At 44.4% G+C, this 14,006-nt stretch overlaps 2 protein-coding genes and 1 long non-coding RNA gene across 5 annotated transcripts in view; 2 read left to right on the forward strand and 1 right to left on the reverse strand.

Annotated features, from left to right (window-relative positions):
- The window catches only part of LOC308587474, a 306,756-nt gene that overhangs the window by 258,720 nt on the left and 34,030 nt on the right, over positions 1-14,006 (forward strand). The gene's annotated exons all lie outside the window — the stretch shown is intronic.
- TBPL2 (TATA-box binding protein like 2) overlaps positions 1-14,006 on the reverse strand; it is a 119,227-nt gene that overhangs the window by 98,876 nt on the left and 6,345 nt on the right. The gene's annotated exons all lie outside the window — the stretch shown is intronic.
- The window catches only part of ARMH4 (armadillo like helical domain containing 4), a 71,056-nt gene that overhangs the window by 53,699 nt on the left and 3,351 nt on the right, over positions 1-14,006 (forward strand). For all 3 annotated transcript variants that reach the window (XM_081192118.1, XM_081192116.1, XM_081192117.1), the window contains 2 exons: positions 8,368-8,399; positions 11,819-11,953. In XM_081192118.1, coding sequence (XP_081048244.1) covers positions 8,368-8,399; positions 11,819-11,953 — 167 coding nt within the window. The remainder of the gene's footprint in view (positions 1-8,367; positions 8,400-11,818; positions 11,954-14,006) is intronic.

Genomic DNA, 14,006 nt, shown 5'->3' on the forward strand with positions numbered 1-14,006 from the left:
GCTTGCTGATCAGGAGGTCGGTGGTTCGAATCCCCGTGATGGGGTGAGTTCCCGTTGCTCTGTCCCAGCTCCTGCCAACCTAGCAGTTTGAAAGCATGCGAGTGCAAGTATATAAATAGTTACCGCTGTGGCAGGAAGGTGAACTGCGTTTCCGTGCACTCTGGTTTCTGTCACGGTGTTGTTGTAAATAAAAATATGCCCTTTTCCCTTATGGGGTATCCAAGAGCCCATATAGAGTCCTTACATAGGTTCCCTATTGGTAGGAGAAAATAACAGAGGCCAACCAGAGAATATTGAGAAGCAAAACAGCTAGTAAGCTTGATCTTTATTGATCTGTTGCAACAGGGTACTCCCCTCACACGCAGGAGAGGAAGAGGACCCAGAACAATGGCCTGCAAGGCCTTATAAAGACTTTTGAAATTCCCCTTCTCTAGATCAGGACCACCCCCAGAAACATTATGCATACATCACAGAAGGGGTGTAACCTAAGACCACCCCTCAGATACATCCCACCTACATCACAGAAATTTAAATGTTGTTTTTCTCTTGTCCTTGTTTATCTCCTGTCTAGCAGGTTACTTGATTGGATTTTCTGGGGAGCCTGGCCATTCTTTTGTAGTGCTAAAATACTTATTTCCTGGGCCAGGTCACAGGCTCACACCTTATTCAAACACAGATTAAAGGAAGAGACAATGGGGAGGCTTTTCCATTTTTAACCTTGCAGAGAAAGGATTTGGTCAGTTTAGGAATCAAAATGGTTCCTGTGCTGATCTATGTATGTGCAGTTATGAACATTACTATATATCTAAAACCATAAAATTCCTATCACAATATTCCCCCCTTTGGGGCTAGAATTTTTCTTAAAAATTTTTGCCCCACAAATAATAACATCGTATGTTGTAAATGGATGTGTTTGTATAAATATATCATAAAAATAACACATGTTGCGTTTTGCTACTAAATTACTTGTGGCATTCTAACACTTTGGGAGAGACCATTTACTCAATAGTGTTCTATGCTTTACACCTAGCAGGAAGGTAAGGTCCACTAATGACTGAAAAGTGCAGTTTGCTTCCCCCCCCGCCATTTTTGTGTTCTCAGGTGTCAAGGTAGCTCTTCTGTGGTCTCACACTGACATAGTGCTACAGCAACACATCCCTTCTGTTGAATCCCCTCAGGGCTTTCATTTAACCATGTCGCCTGGCATTCACCATAGCTGGCACAGGTTTTGGGCATCTCGTGAGGGAGAGGTCTTCGCCTTGGCCTTTAGCTATGGGATTTTATTATAGGCTGTGGTCTCGCACTCGCACAATGGGAAGTTGCTCACTTGCACTTAAAGGACCAAAAGCTAATTGCAGCCTGGATACACTTGCCCAATTCAAACTGAGTCCAATTTGAATTTATCTTGCACCATGGTTCTCAACTCTTCAAACCAATCTGTTAAAAGAAAACCATTCTTAACAAGGGCAGTTGTCCAAATAAGTCAATTTAAGTCTATAAGAAATCATTCCTGCTAAACCAAAGCATATCCACCTTCATGTACCTGGTGTTTTATGGATCCAGAAGTTTGTCCTTGGCAAAACGAGGTTTAACACATATTAAAATGGATAGGGAAAGATTGGCATAGTGCCAGGTGGGACAATGAAATGTGGTTATCTAAACATTGGACTACACAATAGTGTGAGCTATTAGAAAGTATAAAATGCATGAGAATTCTCCATTGGTGTGTAAGCAATAAGACATTAAACATAAAAACAGTTACACACAATAAATTGCCCCCCTTTGTGGAAATCACACTGTCAGACACATTTCAACATTCTTACATAATAACACATAATACAAAACAAAATAATTAAATATCTGTTGCATATCTTGACACAATTGTGATCTTTTACGTATGTATCTTTTGAATCCTGGAGCACAGTCTTAAGGTTCAAAAGTGGGAAAATGTCCTTGCAATTCAACTCCTCCCCCCTTTGTCAGGTCCACTCCCCCCTTTGGCAGTCTATATCCTTTGAAAGAGATAGCTGTGGGCACTTTGAAAACTCTGTTGTTGCTGGTCTTGTGATGGGTTGACTGAGTTGAGGGGTTGTTGCTGCTCATCATTGCACATCTGTAGAAGTGATATCCTGTAAGGGGCAGGGTTTTGGGGTGACTTAAAAACACAGTTAGACAAGAAGGATGTCCTCCAGTTTCCATGGGAAGCTGCAAATAATAAAAAATCTTAGCACATTAAGCATTTTATTTATTTCAATATTATTATCACATTTCCACATAATTACTGTTATTATCTGCTAAGTTTGTTTGCTTTCCTTCACTTAATTTTTGTTGTTGTTGTTCTTTTCATATTATAAAATAAAAAATTACTCCACATGTATAGAAAGAGAACTGTAAAAATACAAAGGTAAAAAAATAAAAAGAAAGCAAAAAATTAGATTACCAGTTAGATGAAAATGGACTTGACACAAAGACATCAGATTCAGAAAATAACTATTATTAAATAGTACAAAGATATTATCAAAAGCACACAGATTACTACTGGACTGGGGGGAAAAAGGGAAAACAATGGGGAAAACTTAAAATTCACCATGTGCTATCCAATAAAAGAACTTCATGAAACTGACTTTCAACATGTGATGAACATGTCCCCAAAGTAAAACACACACACACAAATGACCTATGAGGAACCAAAAATAAATAAATGCTAAGACACACAATTAATAAGCAACCTGAAGTAACCTGAAGTAATCTGTTTTGGCATTCTAACATCCCAAATGAAAATAAAAGTGTTTCTTGATGTGACATCAGCTGTAATGTTAATAGCGGAATACTGGGAAATGAGTTAATACCAATAAAAAAATGAATGGCAATTTTAAAGTTGTGCAAGTAACTTGCACTAGCCAAAATGACAGAATTAATAAGAAATGCTCAGGCAAAAAGGTAAACAAATACCATTCCACAAAAAATGTTTGGTTGTGCTTCGATTAATTTCATATATATAATGGAAGAACTGATAAAACGAACTTAATAAACGAAACAAATTATTTGTAACCTAAAAAAAAAAATGTCAAAGCCACAAAGAGATAGATGGAAATCAACTAATATAGCAGGGATTCAGACTTGTTTTGCTGAACAGAAAGAAAGTGACTGTTTGCCTTTAAGGGAAGAAAGACAAAAAGAAAAACAAATGCAATTACTTTTTATAGAGTATTTAAATCACTGTTTGCATCCCCTCATTATCATTTGTGCTGTGGGAGAAAAGAAAGGACACTCTGTTAAAAGGGAAAAATTTTTCATGTGAGAGGTCTGTCAGGAAATGCTGTTCCTAAAATGCATAGGCATATACACACCTGTTGAAAGGGAAAATTATTTCATGTGAGAGGTCTGTCAGGAAATGCTGTTCCTAAAATGCATAGGCATATACACACACACACACAAACTGTTATAAAATCTACTCAAGAGAGGAACTCACAGTGGGAGTGCTTTGATATTTACCTGTGAAAAGAATTTGGCATGTCCAGTACTTAACTCTTTTGTATTAAGTAGCCCCTGGAGCAAAACACATTAAGGGTGATTTCCCTCAATGGCTCAAAGTTTTACATAAGGAAATTTGGAAAGGTTTCAGGCTCTCCAAACCTTCTCTCTCCCCCCCTCCTTTCTCTCTCTCTCTCTCTCTTTTGTAAGCTGATCTAGCCTCTGTGCATGTGCAGAGTTCATGCCTCAGCAAACCTTTTATACCATTGAAAATGTTGCATCTTTTGGCTCAATTAGAATAAGGAAGGGAAAGGTAAGGAGTAGATTTTAAAAATAGGGTTAGATTTTAAAACAAAAAAGAGAAACTCAGCAATTCAAGTATTCACCATTCAGCCCAAGCAAAGGAGTGCTTCCTTTATGTACAGGAAAGGGCTATCATTATTGGTCATTTTATCTGGTCATTCGCGGAACAATCAACCGCTCTCTTATTTATGAGTAAAAATGGCCAGGTAAGGAGTAGATTTTAAAAATAGGGTTAGATTTTAAAACAAAAAGGAGAAACTCAAAGCTAGCAATTTCAGCCCAAGCAAACTGAGACTGCTTCCTTTATGTACAGGAAAGGGCTAATATCCCTCTGGCCATTCGCGGAACAATCAACCGCTCTCTTATTTATGAGTAAAAATGGCCAGAGAGTTAGAATTCATAGGATTTTTTATTTAATTTTTTTAACATTCTCAGTCATGGTCAAGGCTAATTCTACTTAACTATATGAATTTTTATGTGCTTAAACTTTGAGTAGACTTTTAAGTCTGGTTTTTGTAAATAATAGACAAAATGATAAACACTAATCACTTAAATGCCTGATATCACCAGTTCTGCTTCAAACATCACGAGCAAATCTGGGCTGAATTTCAACACATCAGTTACAAATTGGGAAAGTTGAAAGGGACCTGGGGTCATCTAGTCCAACCCTAAAATACAGGGTTTATAGCAAGATTTGTACTACCAGAAACACACACATTCACCTCTCACCTTTAAAAACAAAGAGCAAATCTGGGCTGGATTTCAACTCATCAGCCACAAATTGGGAAAGTTGAAAGGGACCTGGGGTCATCTAGTCCAACCCTAAAATACAGGGTTCATAGCAAGATTTGTACTACCAGAGAGACACACACATACTTATGTACACAGACACAACTGGGGAAGAGACCACAAGCCATGCGCCTATCATGTACTAAGGAAGAGGAAAATAAAAGTACCCAACCCTTTTAGCAGATCTTGAAGCTAGTTTGAGTGAGTGTTTACTTCCTTAGACTAAAGAGTGAAAGTTCCTAGATAAATTATCTTTAAAGACTGAAGTGAACATTTTTCCTAAGATAGGGAGAGGATCTCTTATAAAGCATAGTTAAAACAGCCATAGATTTGATTTAAAAGGAATACAAAAGTGACATTTTTTCCTGAACTTGCAGAGGAATAGTAAGCCTAATCTATGCCCCCCCCTTTGCAGTTTCCTTTAAAGGAAGCTTACTCGGGAGTAAATTTACCTGGCACAGAATAAGAAGGAGAAGGGGAAAAAACCCTGAAAGAGACAGAGTGAAACAAGGGGGGGCATTTTCTAAGAAAAGAGGCCAGGACGTCTTATAGAGACTGATACCAGGAGCCTTACAATAACTCTTCTGTCCAACCAGATCAAAGTTAAAACTGGACTCAGATATTTTTCTTAGAAGGAACACCATACTTTCATAGGCATATGCTTAATGAAATACATACACTGCATTTTAGCTTGAGAGAGCAGTTGGTTCAACTAGGCTTTTGCAGCAGAAACATTAGGTTACCCTCCCCTTTGAAACTAGAGGAAGGAGGTGGGGTAATCCTCCTTTCAGAACACAAGTAGCACGCATACAGGATTTTACCACTTGGGAGAAAAACTCTCTTTTAGAGCCTCTTTAACAAACATTTGCACACTTCATTCTCAATTTTTGTCTTGTTTAAGATTGATAAGGCTTCAACATGGCTTCCTTAGATTTAGAATTGGAGCAAGCTTGCATTTTTATTTTAGATGGTACATTTAAGATAAGCAGCTGCTGGATGTTGCCTAAGCACAATTTAAACACTGGAAAAACGTTTCTTAAACACAAATTGAAGGGGACTGTCAGAGTCCAGGCGGGAAGTAAGCACCAACTGGGCTTCTTTCCCATCAGGAGTCTGTGGGTTCATTTCTTTTGATTGAGGTGCACCCATTTTAAGAATTTTAATAGCGCTAGCTTTTACTTTTATACTGCAGTCGGGGTTTTATCCCCACTTTTCAGGAAACACAATAAATAACCCACAGTACACTCAATTTGGACAACTCCGAGAATTTGTACTGTGACACACCGCCGTTCGTCTGGCCTGACTTACTAGGCTGGTACAGCTGTTGGCCTTTCCTGGCTACTAAGCTAACAGTGCGATCAGCGATCTCAACCCCCCCCCTTTGGTCATTACTCAGCCAGGGAGCCCACAGCAACCTCCTGCCTCTTACAATCTAACCTGAGAGTTCCCTACTGGACGCTTGCGTAGCGCAGTGCCAGATTGGGACTCAGAAATGACAAAGAAGGAAAGGAATCAGGTGCCCTTGCTTTCTCTGCTCACAGGTCATCTCTAACAAAGATCGCCATGGCAGAGGTGCGGCTACACCTGGGAGTTAAATAGTTTTCAGTACAGAAGAAAAAGCACGACCTTTTTCTGGGCAAAACTCCGAAGGAATAGGTCGGCATATAGACTGTAGAAGGGAAATGAAAGAAGTCACACACAACTTTTGCCTGGGCATACTCCGAAGGGCTAGGGCTGGTGTTGAGATTGAGGGGACAGAAAGGAGAAGGCAATTTTTAGATGAGGAAAAAAGTAGAAATTTTAGATTTGAAGGGAAAAGGGAGAATTAAAGAATTTTGGTTGCTGTGGTTTAGAGACCCCAACCCACTACCCGTGTTTCCTACTTAATACTCACTTCCGCATGCGCTGTTCCTGGTGATCCCACGATGTCTTGACTGGTTGTTTAAGGCCGGCCTGATCAAGATTTGCTTCCTCTGGTTAGCCCCGCTGAACTCCAAGTTATTGCCAGACCCTGGGACCGATGGAAGACTGGTTATTCCTCCTGGCAAACTGCCTGGTGCGCGCTGGATAACCAGTCCTTCCTCGTTTCCAGAATCCGGGTAACCAAAAGTCCCTTCGTGGTCGCCATCTGTTGTAAATAAAAATATGCCCTTTTCCCTTATGGGGTATCCAAGAGCCCATATAGAGTCCTTACATAGGTTCCCTATTGGTAGGAGAAAATAACAGAGGCCAACCAGAGAATATTGAGAAGCAAAACAGCTAGTAAGCTTGATCTTTATTGATCTGTTGCAACAGGGTACTCCCCTCACACGCAGGAGAGGAAGAGGACCCAGAACAATGGCCTGCAAGGCCTTATAAAGACTTTTGAAATTCCCCTTCTCTAGATCAGGACCACCCCCAGAAACATTATGCATACATCACAGAAGGGGTGTAACCTAAGACCACCCCTCAGATACATCCCACCTACATCACAGAAATTTAAATGTTGTTTTTCTCTTGTCCTTGTTTATCTCCTGTCTAGCAGGTTACTTGATTGGATTTTCTGGGGAGCCTGGCCATTCTTTTGTAGTGCTAAAATACTTATTTCCTGGGCCAGGTCACAGGCTCACACCTTATTCAAACACAGATTAAAGGAAGAGACAATGGGGAGGCTTTTCCATTTTTAACCTTGCAGAGAAAGGATTTGGTCAGTTTAGGAATCAAAATGGTTCCTGTGCTGATCTATGTATGTGCAGTTATGAACATTACTATATATCTAAAACCATAAAATTCCTATCACAGTGTCCCGTTGCGCCGGAAGTGGTTTAGTCCTGCTGGCCACATGACCCAGAAAGCGAGATGAGCGCCGCAACCCCAGAGTTGGCCATGACTAGACCTAATGGTCAGGGGTCCCTTTACCTTAAACTGTCCAGGGGTCCTTTACCTTTACCTTTACCTGTAATGTCACCTGACTTCAGGTGAGATGCTTTTCATGCCCACATCTTCATAGTAGCAGTGTGTGTGTGTGTGTGTGTGTGTGTGTGTGTGAATCATCTCTGATATCAACACCTGCCCCTTGATCAAAGCCTCTTGCCGGATAGAAGCTCATTGATTCTTCCCCGGAAAGGACAGCCTTTCATTTAAGCGATCACAGCGTGAGTTCCTAAGGGGAGCCTCGCTTTATCTTCCGTGTAGGCTTAGCGAAAGGAACTCCCTCCGTTCCGTCGCTTTGATCGCTCGGAAAGTAGCACAGATGGTTTGTAAGTGCCACCAGGAAAGACGTTGCTAAGCTGGCAGGTGAGACAAATCGTGGTTCAAAGCCCCCCACATCTGTTGCTGCTTGGGAGAGAAAATGGTTTTCTCCCTTTTGCACTGGTCTTTGCCATTCGGCGCTTCTGCGCATGCGTGTGACGTCATTTTGCGCTTCTGAGCGGCGAAACCTGGAAGTAACCCTTTCCGGTACTTCCGGGTCGCCGTGGGACGCAACCTAAAAGAACGCAACCTGAAGCAAACGTAACATGAGGTATGACTGTAGAGAAGAAACTTTCATGGAATAAATTAATGCAAGAAGGAACTTTGCGTGCATGCCTATGATGTGCAGGGAGCGTGGCTGCAGGGGGGCTTGGCAGTGAGGGCAGGGGACCCCTTGACCTCCTCTCCCTGCATTCCTTGAATCTAGACATGTGTAATCCCCACGATGCAAACTGCAGTAACTTTTAACAAATCTGCTTTTCGATCTCACACCCTGCTGCTGCTGCTGCTACTACAGTGCTTTTCTAAGGTTTATGACTGCCATAAACGTTTATGTCGTTGTTTTTCTAGTGAGAAGCTGGATGGAAAAGCTGAAAGATAAGGTAGGGAGATCTTCCTTTGTCTCGCTTTGCGTTTGAAGGCAGGTGCTGTCTTTTGCTTTCAGAAACCAGGGTTCCCAAAGGGCAAAATTTGTGGTTTCTGGTTCAGGGGGTCCTTCTGGATGGGCAGCTGGAGAGCAGATCATGAAGAAAGCACGCCAAGAACTCAGGCCAGTGTAAGTTTCAATAGTGGGAGTAGTCCCTACTTGCAAATCAATAGTCAATTGTCAAAAACTAATCCATTCAAAAGTATGTATTCTGTGGCAGCAAGAATATTATTGGCACAAAAATGGAAGCAAGAAGAATTACTGACAAAAGAAGAATGGAGGATGAAATTAATGGACTATGCAGAATTAGATAAACTAACAGGAAGGATTCGACATCTGCGGGACCAGAAATCACAGAAGACTGGTGTAAATTTACAGACTATTTGAAAAGTATTTGTAATGATCAGACTATGTTTGTAGGTTTGCAAGAAGTTTTGTGAGGTGGATTATTGGAACTATTGCAAAAATGGATGAAGGGGAGGATGGTTAGTTAGGATAATTAAAGGCAATATGAATTTAAGAAATGCATAAGAAGTGGTTAAAACGGTGGATCATTGGAGGTGCTGATGGAAGTCAAAAAAAAATATTGTATAAGTGGTGAAGTTTTGTGGTATTATAATTTATATGTTAAAATCAATAAAAAAATTATATATATAAAAAAACAAAAGTATGTATTCTGACAAGGATTACAAACTCAAATAGAGATTGCAAACTCTAACAGAGATTACAAACTCAAACTCATAAAGATATGTGTAACATCATAATTCATTACAGAATCAGAGATAAGAGTTTATGAGTAGAGATACGTTCATGTTAGTCCATAGTAAGATTTGACATGGAGGTCTTAGTTTCAATCATAGAGCAGAAGTCAGAAGTCAATTATGGATCACACACCAGGACAGGGCCCTGTTTCAATGTATTCACCTTCATCAGCTATTGAAACGTACATTGGCCTGAGTTCTTGGTGTGCTTTTTTCTTGGAGACCAGATCCTGACATAGGTTTGAAGGATGGCGGTGACAACCTTCTGCTGTTTGCAGAAAATTGGAAGCACTGAACGCTCAGCTCGTCACTGGACCTCCTAGGCCTGTTGACCTCCATCCTGTTGCATCTGGATTGGACCATTTTCGGTCTCCTTCCTGGTTCTCAACACATGCAGCTCACAACCATGCTTCCATAGCAGCCGCTGGATTTGATCCTCCTCCCTGAGAACCAGAGAATTTTGACCGTGCCAGTCCTCAAGTCAGCTGCTCCCCACGCTGATCACAACTGATTGGGGTAATCCGAAAGACACCCATGCTAGCCAAAATGCTAGCCAAAATGGAGAACGTTTGTGGTCCTTCTACTGCTGCTAAGACCCCAAATCCCATCAGCCACTGCCAACAGCTGGGAATTCTGGGATTTGGAGTCCATCAACACCTGGAGGACCACAGTTTCCCCATCCCTAGGCCAAGGGCTGATTTGCACTTCATTTTGGCAACACGCCATCTGTTGTGTTCGATTGTGGGGTATTTATGGGAGGGCTTCAACATCGTGCTAAGATCTTCAATCTTGGTTGTCCCTCAATTTCCATCCTCTTGGCGTGTTACTCATCTCCTGACTACTCCTGGTTTCACAACCACCACCACCAAAACAGCTACCTAGTCTGAGTAGCGTTCCCATGTGCTGACATCCCTTCCTAGACTTGCCATTTTTGTTCCCCATTCTTGCTTGAACATCCACGATCCCATTCATCACTTTCAGAGGCAGCAGCACCTCTGAATAGCGGTTGCTGGAAACAGCAGCAGGGGAGGGTGCTATTGAGCTCACGTTCTGTTTTAGGCCTTCCCAGGATCATCTGTCTGGTTGGCCATTCTGAGAACAGGGTTTTGGACTAGATCAGTAAGCCTGATCTTTATTAAACTGTTGCAACACGGCCCCGCATTCCCCCCACGCAGGGAGGGAGGAGAGGAACCTAAAACAATGGTGTGCAAGCATTTACATAGACATTTGAAACTGTCTCCCCTGTAGCTCAAGACCACCCCCCAAAACTTCATACATACATCACAGAAAGATGTGGTCCCCAGCAGAAATTTGAGTGTGTTGCTTCTCTCCTGTCTGCCAGGATATCTGATTGCCTTTTCTGGGTAACCTGGCCATTCATTTGAGATGGTAAATACTTAGTTCCTGAATCTCTTACGCATATTGATAGTGTGCTCAGCTTAACACAGGAGTCGGCAAACTAAGGTCTGCGGGCCGGATCAGGCCCAATTGCCCTCTGGATCCGGCTCACGGACGGTCCTGGAATCGTCGCTTGGATCGTTCGGGCTGCGCCATTCTTTTGGCAATTTTTTTGGGGGGCGCCATTTCTACCTCCCCCCACCACGGTGACACCCCCTCCCTCCCCCTGGCTTCTCCCCGCCCTACAGAGGAAGGGAGCTGGGCTTGGATTGGGGCCAGCAGCCAGCCAATCCGAAGCCTCGCCGCCCGTGCCCCCGGACCCGCCCACCAGCCTCTCTGTCCATGGCCGCCCTGTGGGCATCGTGACGGGCGCACAGTGATGGTAGCATTGTGGGGCTTCAGCTGGAGCATGGAGCGCCTGCTGGCCTCACGCCTGGCGCCCAGGAAAGCTGGCCTGGAAGGGAGAGGCGCCGCCACTGCCGCCAGCTCCCAACTGCAGGCAGAGTGGTGGAGGAGGTAGGAAAGGGAGGTGAGGTGAGGAGCTGGGGGAGAGGGGGGGGAGAGAGAAGCCCCCTCCGGCGCATGTGCACTCCCGCGCATGCAGTCCTGCCCACGACAAGGTCTGAGGTGCAGTGAACTGGCCCCCTCCTAAAAAGTTTGCTTACCCCTGGCTTAACAGACACTTGCCAGACTGTATTTACAGGGAGGTGTAAGCCCCTACAGTCTAAAGACAATTGGAAAGGTTTTCCCATTTCCTTCCTTCTTGCAGAGAAATATTTGAGGTCAATTTGGGAGAGTCAAAATGGCTTCAGGATTGCTCTCCTGTAGTATTTCAGACACGTGGTTTATGTACTTACAGTGGTGCCCCGCAAGACGAATGCCTCGCAAGACGAAAAACTCGCTAGACGAAAGGGTTTTTTGGTTTTACGTTGCTTCGCTAGACGAATTTCCCTACGGGCTTGCTTTGCAAGACGAAAACGTCTTGCGCTTTTTTAAAAAAGCCGCTTGAAGAGGCGCAGTTGCGACGGACCATGCTTCGCAAGACGGAAAACATCGCAAGACGAAAAGACTCGCGGAACGAATTCTTTTCGTCTTGCGAGGCACCACTGTATGTCTGTGTTTGCCTTGTACATTTGTGAACATTTCTTTTATATATATAAGACCTTAGAATTCCTATAACACTGAAGTGGCCTCTTTTCCCTACCCTCTTCTGCAGGCTGGTTACATGTCTGGGATGCTGGTGCCCGTCGGAGTTGGCATTGCGGGGGCCCTTTTCATCTTGGGCGCTCTCTACAGCATAAAGATCATGAACCGCCGGCGAAGGAACGGCTTCAAGAGGCATAAGCGAAAGGTAGGCTCCCAATGCCCTCCCTCCCCCCAGCTTCTCAGCCTTTGTAATTTCTGTGCCAGGGCCATGCATGCTGCGTGGCACCCAAGACACGGGGCCAAGCTGGGACTTCTGCTTCAGGTTTCATCACAGATCTCCCCAAAGGACCAAAGTCCATCTTCTTTGGCTCCCTAGCAGTCCTGTCCGATCCTAATAACAATAACAATAACCATTTATTATTATTTATACCCCGCCCATCTGGCTGAGTTTCCCCAGCCACTCTGGGCGGCTCCCAATTGAGTGTTAAAAACAATACAGCATTAAATACTAAAAACTTCCCTAAACAGGGCTGCCTTCAGATGTCTTTTAAAGATAAGATAATAATAATAATAAATTTTATTTATATCCCGCCCTCCCCAGCCGAGCCGGGCTCAGGGCGGCTAACAACAATCAGATAAACATTCAAATAATCACACATTCTAAAAATATTTCATTATAAAAATTAGTTAAAATCAAATTGATGGCAACCGATTAAGCAAAATTCTGTGCAGGTTGCCAGAGGAGGGAGTCAGGCTGCGCCCTGGCCAAAGGCCTGGCGGAACAACTCTGTCTTGCAGGCCCTGCGGAAAGATGTCAGGTCTCGCAGGGCCCTAGTCTCTTGTGACAGAGCATTCCACCAGGTTGGAGCCGCAGCCGAGAAAGCCCTGGCTCTAGTTGAGGCCAGCCTAACCTCTCTGAGGCCTGGGACCTTGAGGATGTTATTATTTGCAGACCGTAGGTTTCTCTGTGGGACATACCAGGAGAGGCAGTCCCGTAGGTACGAGGGTCCTAGGCCGTATAGGGCTTTAAAGGTTAAGACCAGCACCTTAAACCTGATCCTGTACTCCACCGGGAGCCAGTGCAGCTGGTATAGTACCGGATGAATGTGATCTCGCAGCGAGGACCCCATAAGGAGTCTCGCCGCGGCATTCTGCACCCGCTGGAGTTTCTGGGTCAGTCTCAAGGGCAGCCCCACGTAGAGCGAGTTACAATAATCCAGTCTGGAGGTGACCGTCGCATGGATCACAGTGGCTAGGTCAGGGCGAGAGAGATAAGGGGCCAACTGCTTAGCTTGGCGGAGATGGAAAAATGCCGCCTTTGTTATAGCTGTAATCTGCGCCTCCATAGAGAGGGAGGTATCGAAGATTACACCCAAACTCTTAACGGACGGTGCTGGCACTAATTGCACCCCCGCAAGAGATGGGAGTTGCCCCCTCGATCCCATATCGTCCCGCCCCAGCCAGAGGACCTCTGTCTTCGAAGGATTTAACTTCAACCAGCTCCCACGTAACCATCCAGCCACAGCTTCCAGACATCTGGTCAGTGTGTCTGGGGCCGAGTTAGGATGGCCATCCATCAACAGATAGAGTTGGGTGTCATCAGCATACTGATGGCAACCCAGCCCAAAACTCCGGACAAGCTGGGCGAGGGGGCGCATAAAGATGTTAAAAAGCATCGGGGAGAGAATCGCACCCTTAGGCACTCCACACACCAAGGAGTGACGCGATGACAATTCCCCCCCAAGCGCCACCCTCTGTCCCCGACCAGAGAGAAACGAGCGCAGCCATTGAAGGACTGTGCCCTGGATCCCCACATCGGCAAGGCGGTGGTCCAGGAGTTCGTGATCGACCATGTCAAAGGCTGCTGACAGATCTAGAAGAATCAGCAACCCCGACCCGCCTCGATCCAGCTGCCTGCGGAGATCATCTGTTAGGGCGACCAGAGCCGTCTTGGTCCCATGACCAGCACGGAAGCCGGACTGGAATGGATCCAAAGCAGATGTTTCATCCAGAAACCTACCAAGCTGTTCAGCAACAGCTCTCTCAATCACCTTACCCAGGAATGGAAGATTCGAGACCGGGCGGTAATTGGATAGATCTAAGGGATCTAATGATGTTTTCTTTAAGAGCGGACGCACCACCGCCTCCTTCAGTTCCCCTGGGAATATCCCGGTGCCAAGGGACAAATTGATGATATCCCCCAGGGGGGCCCGCACCTCGTCTGGACACGCTCTAATCAGCCATGACGGGCACGGGTC

This window comes from Podarcis bocagei (assembly GCF_964188305.1).
Source record: "Podarcis bocagei genome assembly, chromosome: 1".
NCBI classification, from domain to species: domain Eukaryota; kingdom Metazoa; phylum Chordata; class Lepidosauria; order Squamata; family Lacertidae; genus Podarcis; species Podarcis bocagei.